We start from the raw sequence: 13879 nt of genomic DNA on the forward strand, positions 1-13879 counted from the left end.
GGAATGCAAACTGGCATAATAAAGGCACCATGCTAAATGTGATTGGTGGCTGGGCTGTGTGAGCTGCCCATATCAGCTAACAATAGTATTTTTAACATGTTATTTGAATACTTTGTAAAGGTAAAATTCAATACACATCCACAAAATACAGACCAGTCCTGCAACATAACTTGGGCTGCAATGCCTTCCACTGTAGTAATCTCCAAATCATCAATAGCCTTGTAAATGGTGATACAGGAACGCCGTCTGTATCACCTAATGCAACGCAGCATGGTTCAGTGGCATAAAGGCTGTGCTTGAATCGCCTGCAGCCTCCTGGTAAACATAGGAGGCTGCGCGCTTGTGCAATGGCAGCTGTGTGTTGTGTAACCACAATCGAGCTGTGCGGAACCACTGAGGAAACCCAGAGAGGGCCCCAGAAAATTTCCGTGTTAAGTGACAATATACTTTCCTCAGAAATGTAAAACTTATCATTTATTTGAATGGTAAAGGTTTTATACACTGGCGTATAACTTGCTGACACTTTAGGAAACAAACGGATCAATCCAATAAAATTAAGTTGGTTGCTTGACCATTTTTAAATATTTTAATTTTTTTACTTGTGATTACCCTATAATTAAGAAGTTCAAAACAGTTTTCAAAAAAAATTTGCCTTTCACCGTTACTGAATGGCGGCCATTTTCATTTGTAAGCACGCGACGAAGTTTCAGTTTAGAGACATTAGCAAAAATATGAATATCTCTGCACTGGGTTAAGTTACAACATTGCAATTGACATGATTGTTTTTTAGAAAAGTGCCCTCTGCAACATTGTCTACTACACAAAATACCCTAAATTCAAAAATAACCAGTCAAAATTACCTCCAAAGTTTGGTACCTAAATTTTCAAAAATACAGTTTTTAGACCCAAAAATAACTAACAAGGTGTCACATTGTTGGAATATTGTGCATGGACAACAAAAGGAAAAACTGAGACACCTCAAGATATCAACATATCACCGGGAAAGGCTCAATGATTATAACTTAATATAATACAGTAAAAAAGGTCATGCCTATCTGAAAGATTACAATGCAATACTTCATAGTGTACTTTACAAACATGAATGGCAATAATGTTTCCCACATACAGAACTGTTTCTATTCTGTTCCTTTGTCCAATGTATGTGTCATCTCATTCAAGTTTGAGATGCTGTAAAAAAACATTAGTTTCTGCAAGCCTAGACAAGCTTTGGTGTTAAGGTCCCTTAGTCTCTATTAATGGTCCAATGCAAATCTGAAATCATATGAAGATACAGAATTATAATATGTCCCCGAAATCATTTAGTTTCTCTCAGGATAGTTCATATGCAAAAGGTGAATGGCCAGACTGGAATACATAATAGGTCTACGCTCTTTTCCAAGCAGTGGCTGTATCATCTCTACTCTAGTTGTCCTCATATCACTTTAGCAACTGATGTGTAACTGCAACACTACTCTCCTTTCCAAGTAGTATCTACCAGTAAACTCCAGATTCTTTATGGAATCAAACTCCTGTGTATAACACAGATTCAAATATCAGATTACTTTACAAATAAGTTTGTGTGTTAAATATTTGACAGTAAGGATGTAAGTGAGAAAAAGTTTAGAAAAAATCTGAATTCGTGCTTAAAGTTTGCTGGAAGTCGCTTAGTGCTTTCATTCTCAAATACTGGCTGAATGAAGTCCATGAACTTGTGCTGCCTCAAAACAAACACATATTTTCTAACTGTAATATTTGTCTTAGTGTGTCAAACTTATAACATAAGGCTGTGCCTTGTAATGAGTAGATTATGACAGCATTTTAGGTTTTTTTTTAATTTGGTCAATAGCTACATGAAACGTTGAAAATAATTTTTGTAGTCCTTATCCTGCAACTGGTACTGGATTATGGGTTCCCAACAGCCTTTTTGCGCGAAAACTGTCCTGTATCACTAATGTTGTACTATAGGCACTGGAAAATGGTTTCCGACGAAATCAATCATATATGAATATACAATTAAATTTAAATTAAAAATAAATTATAAATCAGCTTCACATATTATACTGTCATTTCTTTGATACTATCATAAGAGAAAATTAACAGATAACACTTTCCCTATGGAAAGGTGACTGAATACGTCAATAACTCAAAAGTGACAGCAGACCACATGACAAATTTAAATAAGACAGAAAATACACTCCTGGAAATTGAAATAAGAACACCATGAATTCATTGTCCCAGGAAGGGGAAACTTTATTGACACATTCCTGGGGTCAGATACATCACATGATCACACTGACAGAACCACAGGCACATAGACACAGGCAACAGAGCATGCACAATGTCGGCACTAGTACAGTGTATATCCACCTTTCGCAGCAATGCAAGCTGCTATTCTCCCATGGAGACGATCGTAGAGATGCTGGATGTAGTCCTGTGGAACGGCTTGCCATGCCATTTCCACCTGGCGCCTCAGTTGGACCAGCGTTCGTGCTGGACGTGCAGACCGCGTGAGACGACGCTTCATCCAGTCCCAAACATGCTCAATGGGGGACAGATCCGGAGATCTTGCTGGCCAGGGTAGTTGACTTACACCTTCTAGAGCACGTTGGGTGGCACGGGATACATGCGGACGTGCATTGTCCTGTTGGAACAGCAAGTTCCCTTGCCGATCTAGGAATGGTAGAACGATGGGTTCGATGACGGTTTGGATGTACCGTGCACTATTCAGTGTCCCCTCGACGATCACCAGTGGTGTACGGCCAGTGTAGGAGATCGCTCCCCACACCATGATGCCGGGTGTTGGCCCTGTGTGCCTCGGTCGTATGCAGTCCTGATTGTGGCGCTCACCTGCACGGCGCCAAACACGCATACGACCATCATTGGCACCAAGGCAGAAGCGACTCTCATCGCTGAAGACGACACGTCTCCATTCGTCCCTCCATTCACACCTGTCGCGACACCACTGGAGGCGGGCTGCACGATGTTGGGGCGTGAGCGGAAGACGGCCTAACGGTGTGCGGGACCGTAGCCCAGCTTCATGGAGACGGTTGCGAATGGTCCTCGCCGATACCCCAGGAGCAACAGTGTCCCTAATTTGCTGGGAAGTGGCGGTGCGGTCCCCTACGGCACTGCGTAGGATCCTACGGTCTTGGCGTGCATCCGTGCGTCGCTGCGGTCCGGTCCCAGGTCGACGGGCACGTGCACCTTCCGCCGACCACTGGCGACAACATCGATGTACTGTGGAGACCTCACGCCCCACGTGTTGAGCAATTCGGCGGTACGTCCACCCGGCCTCCCGCATGCCCACTATACGCCCTCGCTCAAAGTCCGTCAACTGCACATACGGTTCACGTCCACGCTGTCGCGGCATGCTACCAGTGTTAAAGACTGCGATGGAGCTCCGTATGCCACGGCAAACTGGCTGACACTGACGGCGGCGGTGCACAAATGCTGCGCAGCTAGCGCCATTCGACGGCCAACACCGCGGTTCCTGGTGTGTCCGCTGTGCCGTGCATGTGATCATTGCTTGTACAGCCCTCTCACAGTGTCCGGAGCAAGTATGGTGGGTCTGACACACCGGTGTCAATGTGTTCTTTTTTCCATTTCCAGGAGTGTATAAAAAAAAATAGAAATGAAATAAAGGTAAAATGACTTACCATGTTTTGATACTACCGGGGTAACATCATCTAAAGGGTGTGATAACGAAAAAATTGTAGGTGGATTTTCATCAAATTCATAATCAAAATGAGGTGCTGAAACATTTGTTGCTCGTTCAAGTAGGAGGCCGTACTTGCAGGGCCATGCTGCAGACACCTGGAAAGAAATCAACTAACCTCAAGAAGTTTTTCTTTTCTTTTTTTAATTTCGGACATTTATTCTTTTCATGGAATTTGTTTGAATTTGGGCTCGTAGCAGACACTGCTGTCCATATAATCCCCTTTAACTCAGTAATCGTGTACACACAGGTGAGCAGTACACAAGAACTGGATGTGCAAGTCACTCATGAGTTGCTTCTTCCATTAATAAGTTACACCTCTACAAAATTCTCATAATGACTGCAATCTCAGATCTGGGTTACTACAGTTTTATGCTACCAAGATTCCTGTTCAATATTTCAGAATAGTTATTTTTAAATTATTTATTTTTAAATGATACAGAGACTTATTTCCTGCTTATTTATTTATTTGTTCATCCAAGGATCATCTCACAATGGTATATCAATTGTTACTGTAATACAATGAAAATTAATGGCTCATAATATACACATACACAGAATACATTGTTAATGCAATATGATGAAAATTAATGGTTCACAATGTACACATACACAGAATACGTAAGTATGCTTTATGAGGATATGACAGGGGTCAGATTTTACATACCATATAGTATTTTCTGTATTTAAAATCAGTTATTAACTATAGTATAGACACAGCTTTTTTTAAGCCTTCGGATACTGTTTTTCCGCAGAAAATAGTCAACATATGAAAAAATTTTAAAGAGTTATTATAACTTCAAAGTCAATTATGTAGACAGCAGTAACCCAGAAACAGTTCCATAAATCACCAACAATGTTACACATGTCTTGCTAATATTTGTGTACCTTGAAAACATACTGGGTTGTATTTGAGCAGAAATCATGAAGAAATGAAGAGATTTCTGAAAATAACTACCTTTTCTTAACATAATAGTAAAGAAGTACATCAACAGTGTTCTGGAAGGCAAGAAACATTGTACTTATTCTTGTAATCTCAGCTGCAGAAATCTGCTTTTAATTTCATTCCTGCCAATCAGTTTATTCATGTCTTTTCTGTTGACAGTAAAAGTAGCCTCTTATTCTACCTGCTATCCGTTTTAACTTTCCACACATTTCACTTTCTCCACCTTTGCCTCTACAGATAATGCTACATCCTAAAAGCAGAGTCTCAATCAATTGCAACTGCTTTGCCCTACTGCCAATGCTACTGCTATAATTTCACTCAACAGCAGCAACACTTATTTTTCAGTACAATACCAAATAGAGAAACTATAAATGAAAAAGGATGGACATCTGCTTGCCAACAGTTAATAAAGGAATAACTGGAGTCTGATTGATAACATACAACAAAAGGAAATAAAGCCAGATTGTATCTCTAGCATTTAAAATTTTTAAAATGGTTCCTTTGTTGGAAGAAGGAGATTGGTGTGTGTGTGTGTGTGTGTGTGTGTGTGTGTGTGTGTGTGTGTGTGTGTGTGTGTGTGTGGGTGGGTGGGTGGGTGGGTGGGTGTGTGGGGGGTGGGGGAGGGTGGAGGAGAGGAGGGGGGGGGGGGAGGAAAGTTGCTAAGAACCAAACCAGCCCTAAAGGACATATTAAAAGTACTGAAGAGTTGTTAAGACTTAGCATCGATCTAATAGCCAAGGGTAAAAATACTCACAAAAGCTGCAGGCAAACAGTATATCGAGGAATGAATATGAGGAGGAGAAGAAAATTACAACAATAAAAGATGTGGCCAAAACTAGCCATAATAAAAAGAATGTTACTGTGATTGTACCTAAAAGCAATACAAGGAAACAACCAGTAATACCACCCATATTCTATACAATATACAAAGGTGTTAACAGAAAACAGAGAGAAAGCAGTATGTGAACACAGAAGAAAGGGAAAACCATGAAAGAGGGGAGAGAGAGAGAGAGAGAGAGAGAGAGAGAGAGAGAGAAAGAAAGAGAGAGAGAGAGAGAGAGAGAGAGAGAGAGTAGATGAAATCAGCTAAAGCAATCTGTATGGCATATAAGTAAAAATATGAGAGGCAGTGCCTGTGTTCAAAGTAGTAAGCACAGGTGTTTGCAGGAGAGATCAATGCATCCTGGAAAATACGGTTCCAAACTACAGAGATCATAATAGGATCTCCAACATGTACACACATCTCATCAATTTAATTATTGTTAATTTATGATTAATTTTTCTAGCCCCATACTTCTCACTGTCCTTCCTCCTATTTCATTTAGATTTTGCATTCTCCACCTTCATTTATATTCTCTTCTGATACCCTTTGTGAAATTTTTTGTTGCTATTTTTACTCTTGATTTCTGTGCAGTCCTAAAGCATCAACAACACACCGACCAGTGCCACACTGCAAAATGGCATCAAGAAAGCGCCGACTCACGCACCAATGGAAAGAGCAGGCAGTGCCACACCTCCAGGTGGACAGAGTTCAGCGCCTCTGTCAATGCTCATTCAATTGTAGTGCATGTTACAGTGAAGGACAATGCGCAACTTAAGTTTTTTCGGGTGCGGCCTGCGCCTCACATACTTAGAGACAAAGTTGCAAGTAACTTCAGGAATGACACTCCAAGCTAGTCAATGGGTTGCTCCCTTAGTAATCTTACCAAAGCCTCCTGGAAGACTTCATCTTTGTGTTGACTTTAAATCCACCATGAATCCACAAACAATAATTGATACTTACCTGTTCCCTCATCCTGAGGAATTAATGGACAGGCTTGGTGCAGTCCATTATTTTTCAAAAACTCACTCATGCGATGTGTATTTCCAAATTCTGCTGGATGAGGAGTCTTGGAAAGTGTTTGTGGTCAACACACATTTAGGGTTGCTTACCCTTTGAGAGTGCTTCCGTGCTCGCCATACAGCAGCACTCCTTAAACAGCTTACTGCAAAAGTTCCATTATGTTCAAATTATTTGTACGATATTAGAGGGTCAGGACATGCACCATAAGAAAATATCAGTAACATTCATCTGCTTTTTCATGTGCTTTCAGCTGCAGGTTTGAAGGTGTCTTTATTCAGCCTGAAATACAGTATTTAGGCCATGTTCCTCATAGCCAAGGTGATCATCCCCTTCAATCACATTTGCTGGCCACCCGGGACATGTAACGGGATTGCAGTTAGTTCTCAGAAAGTTGAAATGTTATATCCAATTTATACCCAATGCAGCCCAAATCGGGGCTCCATTGCATTGGTTGCACTGGAACAATGAGCCTTTTGTTCGGACCAAATGGTGTCAGGAATACCTTGATAAATGCCTTGTCATTTCGATCAAGCTATGTCTATGGTTTTCAAAGTGGATACTTATTCGTATGGAATCGGAGCTGTACTCTCACACAAATTTGTTTCACTGGACAGACCGATCGCTTTCGCTCCCAAATTATTGCCAAGACTCAATGTAACTATTCCCACACTCGAGAAGGAAGCACTCACTATTGTCTATGGCATGACATAGTTTTCACCATTATCTGGTGGTCAGAAGTTTCACCTAGTGTCGGATCATAAGCCACTTCAGTCTTCGTTTCAACCATCCAAACCAGTTCCACCACACTGTCATAGTATCAGTATGAAATATTGTACCGGCGTGCAAATGCTGACACCCTCTGTCGCCTTCCTGTCGGTCCAGTTCTGAATTCAATGCTACTGCCACATCTTGTTGTCAGATCGATGTGCAGGAAACTGAGCTTTTACAGACTTTTTCACTGAACTATAGGAAAATTGCACAAGCCATAGAAGCAGACCGTGACTTGAACATTTTGTGCACTACATCCGTTCTGCTTGGCCTCGTTCAGTGCAAAACATTCAGAATACCCTTCTGCATCGATATTTGCGAAATGGCTCTGGACAATCGGGGCGTGCTTATTCCTAAAATGTTTCAGAATGACTGGACACTCACACGTGCTTAGTCCTAAAGAATTGCACAGAGATGTGTTGCAACGGCTTCACCAAGGACATTGGAGAACAGCACGCAGAAAATACTTAGTGTGTCAGCACTGTACTTGGCCCAACATGGACACACACATTGAACAAATGATGTCACAGTGTCATGCTCCTGCTGAGAATCTATCAGTGCAGCCGAAAACGGTTTTAGCTTCACCAAAGTCTCAATCACCATGGCAATGAGTGCATATTGACATTGCTGGTTCTTTCGGGAACATTTGTTGACTCTTTTAGCATATATCCATTTGCAGTGGTCACGAACTCAACTACATCCCGTAGTACTATTCACCAGATGATGGGAGAGAGAATGATTCTTCCAAATTTAGGCGATTGCTTGTAATTAATTCAAGGTCCTGCTGGGTTGATGCTCTGCCATCAGAACCAGATTCATGTTTGTCACCTGAAAGATTCTTCTGCAGATTTTCTGTCCACAGTTTTGCGTCCTACTGGAATCTCGGGGCCAGCACGGCCACCCTCAGATGCCTCTTCTGCACGACCTGTGGAACCGATGAAGCTGAACCCATCGCCTTCACCATTACAGCAGCTCAACTTCCCAGCGCTCGTCCCGGCATCTGCCGTGGACGCACTGCCCTCGCCATTATCGTCACCATCCTCTCCATTTTTCATCAGCCTAGCTGAGGAAGAGGCTGGGCACCCTTTCGGGGGTTACCAACTGACATTCCCCTCGGAGCACGGGACGGATGTGGGGGGAGCAGCCGGGGGCTCAGTGTCGGTCCGAGTTGTGGCTCCCTTCTCCTCACGCCACCCAGCTTCCTGCCTCTGTTGTCATAAATGGCTCCCTACACAACAACAGTGAGACATTTTGGAGCGGAAGAATGCGCAATCCTAAAGCACTGACTGCACACCGACCAGTACGGCACCGTGAAACAACATCAAAAATGCACTAAACTGCATGCCACCAGAAAAGGGGGCAGCATCATACCTCTAGGAAGACAGAGTTGGGCGCCCCCTATCAACGCTGATTTAACCAGCCACCCATCACTGTTTGGCCCAGTTTGGCTGCAGACTTTGAGACCATCAGCACTGAGTATTAGGAAGAAGATACTTAGCCTGTGTTCTACAAGTAGTAATAGACTGTATAAGTAACTGCACATAGAAGGCACTAAAGCACATAACTCAAGTTAAGTTTTATTTATTTTCTTTTTAGAGGTGAAGTATTGTAACAATCTGAAAGTTTAACGTACAGATGACCTGGATTCTTGCCACCAGTCATTGTAACTTCTCTCCTTCCTCGTTTGTGTCAAGTCCGACTCCCACAGCAGCTGACACAACAATATCCATCTGAAAATTATTTCTTTGAAAGTTAGCATTCATCCCTGAGCAACATACTGCCTACAACACATTTTCCATACACTATACTATAAATCCAAGTAACTAATGCAATGACATTTCTGATCCTTTTCCTGCATCATGTCTCTGGCCACATCTAGTGTGTGAAGTTATTTTCTTTTAATCCTGCACTTTTATGGTTTTCATCATGGTTTCTTAGCTCTCTCTCTCTTACCTAATCAAAGAACAAATTTAGTACTATTCCCCCTCCCCCTCTACCCTTCTACTTCTGTGCATCATCCCTGCTCTAACGCCACTCCTTTCAACTACCGATAAGCAAACATTCCTTATATGTCTCTAACAGTATGTTTGAGTTTTCTTACTCAGTACTTTGAATTAAACTACAGGGAAAACTTACAAAGATTTTTCGCTTAATAGCAAATACAAGAGAAAACAATATTTTGACAGGAGAGACCTTTTATCAGGTAAGGATGGAAACATAATTTTGATTGGCTTTCAAGTACTTGACTACTTTGAAATCTCAGCAACAAATTTGAAACAACAACAGGTCACACAGATGATAAAGTTTTGTCAAGGAAAACAAGTCACTATAGTTGGGAGAGACACGAAATATGGTTCAGATTCCATTTGTGTACTTTCATCCATCCTGTTCTTGCAGCCAAATATACACGGTGCACCATCTTGGCAGTTGTGTACACGTTGCAACCAGAGCTCTTGCACATTCCTTTTGTACTCCATTGTGTACGTTTTATATGTACGTCCATGTGATACATAAATAAGGAATGCAAGAGGAATAGTCAGAAAGTTTTAATTATCAACTAGGGGAACTCAAGTTGTATTCTGCTGTTAGTGCTTCTCTATGTATTCATTCTACAGTGTGAAACATTTCTCCCAACAATGAATGACATGGTGCAGGTCTTGGTTGTACTACTGAAAAATTTTGTTGCATAATAATTCAAATTTTAGAATGCAAACCTATCAAAAATATACTGGACTATCTTGTAGCCCCAATTGTTTTGCACCAAAAAACGCATACTTTTAGCAGGAAAACATTTCAGTTAATGAAACATCTCAAACATACAATTTTGGAGTCGGAATATTCTTTGAGAGCGTTAGTAGACTACACAGCAGAAACACATGTGCCTGAAATTCTGCTCAGAAAATATAACTTAATATTAATGTCATTTTAAGAATATACAGTCAATAGGGAAATGAAGTAACTTCACTGTCAGAGATGTAAAAGTACTGCTCTCAATTTTTGTATTTTATATTTTGAAATGAAATGATCGTAAGGCATTACTTCTTGGATGACTCCATCAGGGGTTGTTCAGTGACATAGTGCAAGTCTTTTTGGTGACTTGTGCATCAATGATGATGACAACACAGTGCCCATTTTTGTTGCTTTCTGTCTATTTTAATATTATGTAAAACCTTTCCTACATTTCTTAATGTGATCAACATAAACAATGCTACAGTCACTCACCACTGAGCCATAGTAGAATACAATCATTGCATATGGTCTCCAGTTGGCCTCCAATAAGTGATGTTCCACGGTCATGTAGAGTCAGTTGTAGGAAGTTCCACGAATTTGGTAACATGTACAAGGAGTGGTCATAACAGTTTTATCATCATCTCAAGAAAGTACAGTTAGCTAATTAATCATTGGTTTCATCGAGCTGTATTCCAGTGAAACTGTTGTGCACAGTGACTGTGATGCAATTCAAACAGGAAGAAAGTCAGCAATCAGTCACGATTCAATCTGTACTTTATTGCACATCTAAATTTCAATTACAGTATAGCTATCATCAGTATATATGAAGCGAGTCGTGCAGACTCAGCTTATAAAACTGTTAAGTCTACATGACGCACTTGATACACACTGATAATAGTTATACTGCAGCTGAAATATAGATCTGCAATAAAGTGCAGACTGAACTGCGAATGACTGGTGACTACTTTCCCGTCTGAATTATTTGTTTGTAATTGTATGTCAGCAGTACCGCCACAGTACCATAGCACACCTCTAGAGGAGCTAAAGCAAACTTGCACAACCCTTTGATAAAACATATTAGTTGCAGCAGTAGTAGTAGCCGTCATCATCTTCACAGATTTTATTCCCCACACTTCCTTCAATTGCAAACTGACAATTTCTTGATGCCTCATGATGTGTCCTAACAATCAATCCCGTTTTTTAGTCAAGTTGTGACGCAAACTTCTTTTTTCCCCCCAATTCGATTCAGTGCCTCCTCATTTGTTTTTTGATCTACTCATCTAATCTTCAGCATTCTTCTACAGAACCACATTTCAAAAGCTTCTGTCTTCTTTGTGTCTGAAATGCTTCTTATGCATGTTTCAGTTCTATAAATGGCTACATTCCAGACAAATACCTTCAAAAAAGAATTCCTAACACTTAATTTTGTAATAGATCTTAACAAATTCGTCTTTTTTGGAAATGCTTTACTAGCAATTGGCAGTCTGCCTTTTACACCATCATGTGGTAACATAATGTGATGTAACGTAATCTTTTCGGACAGCAATGGAAAATGGGCTGCTGTGTCAGGAAAAATTCAGACAGTTAAAGAAGTCAATTGGATCCTCCTGATACAGCTGAACATTTTCTGCTGTTGCTGAAAACAAATTACCTCACAATACCTCACTTCATCAGTAGCCTGAACCATTTTGTTTTGGCTCCTCTAGTGGTATGATACAGTACTGTGGTGGGGGCTATTCAATATATACCAGGACCACACACATGAACCTGTAAATGAACAAAAATTAATTAATCAACTTCATATTTTATGTGAAAATTAAAAGCTTATGACCAACCCTCACATATTTATAAATTGCCTCTTGTGTAATTAGAGTAGACTCCTTTAAGTCTTTGCAGATTGTTGATCTCTTTTGCAATAATAATTAAACTTCTTGTTGGCACAGTGACTATCATTAAAGTGTTTAGTGACAATAAATAAGCCTTAAATGAACTTTTAAATCTGGTTTACTCCAAATAAACTTCTTGGGTTTGTCACATAGTTCGAGTACAAGAATATCTCATCAACACAACTGTTTGACATCTTCCGTTGGTAGTAGATGCTTTCGTCACTGCTACAGGACGTGACTGGTGATAATTACACATTTTCATTTAAATTCATCAGGCCAGAAATAGGAATTATGCACGCATGGGAAGGCGGCAACAGCTGGATGGAAGCAGCATTAATAGTGACACCTACTAAGAGCTGAAGAGAGGGCTTCCATGCATGCACCAGGGGGGTAAATGTGCTGCCAGACACTCTCAGATGATCTTGTTCCTTCTCTTTTCATTTAATGGCAGCCAGTACCACACAATCCCAGAATGATGATGCTGACAATAAAACCTGTCTTCTTGTAAAACACATAATGTTCTTTATTCAGGCAATGCTCCGCTGTAGCTGATTTATCAGGTTGGTCCAGATGTGTATATCACTGGTGTTCAACACAATGTTCTTGCATGGTGTGACACATCTGCCCTGTATAAGATTTCCTACACTGGCATGGGATCTTATATATGTGGTGTTTTCTAAAACCAATATCATCTCTGACCAAACACAATAAATTCCCCAGTTTTGCTGATAGACAAAAACTGCACTTGATGTGTCTCTCTAAGTATTCTTTCTGTTCTTGAAGATATGCTGCCAAAATATAGCAAGAAAGCAGTTTCAGTGGGTGCCTCAGCATCTTAATTTACATCCATACATTTGCTTGGAACACATTGCATATTTGTTTATCAGAATAACCATTCTGTTGGAACACTGTTCTTAGGTGTTGCAGCTCACTTGGCAGTCTGTCGGGATCTGAGACAATTTATACTCTATGTACCAGGAAGCGTAAGACACATCCACATTGTGCAGGGCAATGACAGTTTTTCACCTGCAAATAACTCTGTGTTAGTTGGTTTGGAGCAGACACTATGTCCCAGCATTCAGTAGGTTTTTCTTGAAACAATGTCATCTGGGAGTGGTAAGCTGCCACCTTTCTCCAATCCCATGGTAAACTGTATAGTCCGATGGAGTGAGTTAAAATGCAACAGAAACATAGGTAGTGGCTCCATTCCATGGTGCCAAACCATACTTGTACTGCCAGCATATGGCCAGGAGGAGGAAGACTGAAGAGTTGTCAACTACAGTGCTCTTTCCTCTAGGTCTCTTATGGGAGACAGGGCACTTCCCATGGTGACACCATCTATTTGTTCAAAATATTGGTTATTAAATAAGAAATAAGTTGAGGTAAGCACAAGTTTACACAATACCACAATGCATTTCTCAAACTGTTAATAAGCTCTAATGAGTCCTATAGAAGCATTTTCACAAATAAAGATACATGATCTAAGCTAGCCAAAACCTCCTACAAAGTCCTCTGAATTCTGAATATGAAGGCCGCAGTTTCCCAGGACAGGTCCCAATGACAAAGCAAGATATAAAGCTAACAAATAGGTAGGCACTTCAAAGTTGGTTACTATGGCACGAAGAGGTGATCCAGCCTTGAGAATCTTCAGTAGGCCGTACATTCTTGGGGGAACTTGATTGACTTGATGTTAGGTGGAATGGAACTCTTCTTGAGAAGGTCTAGAGATTTTCTCTGAACCCTGCCAGTCAGATCCTCACTTAACTTGCGATACGCAAGTCATTGAGTAGTGCATGTATGCTGTTGTTGTATTCAGTTCACAAGAGAAGGATAGTGGCCCTTCTCTTGTTGGCAGGTAAAATGAGGGTCTCTGTCTTCTGTCAAGTCCCACAGAGCCTTCCCTTCTCCTGAAGTAATACTGAACTTTCTATATGAGGCTTATATTAAAATTCGACACACGTCCTTCCTAAGCTCTCCTGCAATGTCACAGG

The 13879-nt window shown here is 40.8% G+C and overlaps 1 protein-coding gene across 2 annotated transcripts in view; it reads right to left on the reverse strand.

Moving 5' to 3' along the window:
* The window catches only part of LOC126164949 (anaphase-promoting complex subunit 1), a 361025-nt gene that overhangs the window by 311323 nt on the left and 35823 nt on the right, over window positions 1-13879 (reverse strand). For both annotated transcript variants that reach the window (XM_049920281.1, XM_049920280.1), the window contains exon 5: window positions 3657-3813. In XM_049920281.1, coding sequence (XP_049776238.1) covers window positions 3657-3813 — 157 coding nt within the window. The remainder of the gene's footprint in view (window positions 1-3656; window positions 3814-13879) is intronic.

The sequence above is a fragment of the Schistocerca cancellata genome, chromosome 1 (assembly GCF_023864275.1).
Source record: "Schistocerca cancellata isolate TAMUIC-IGC-003103 chromosome 1, iqSchCanc2.1, whole genome shotgun sequence".
NCBI lineage: Eukaryota > Metazoa > Arthropoda > Insecta > Orthoptera > Acrididae > Schistocerca > Schistocerca cancellata.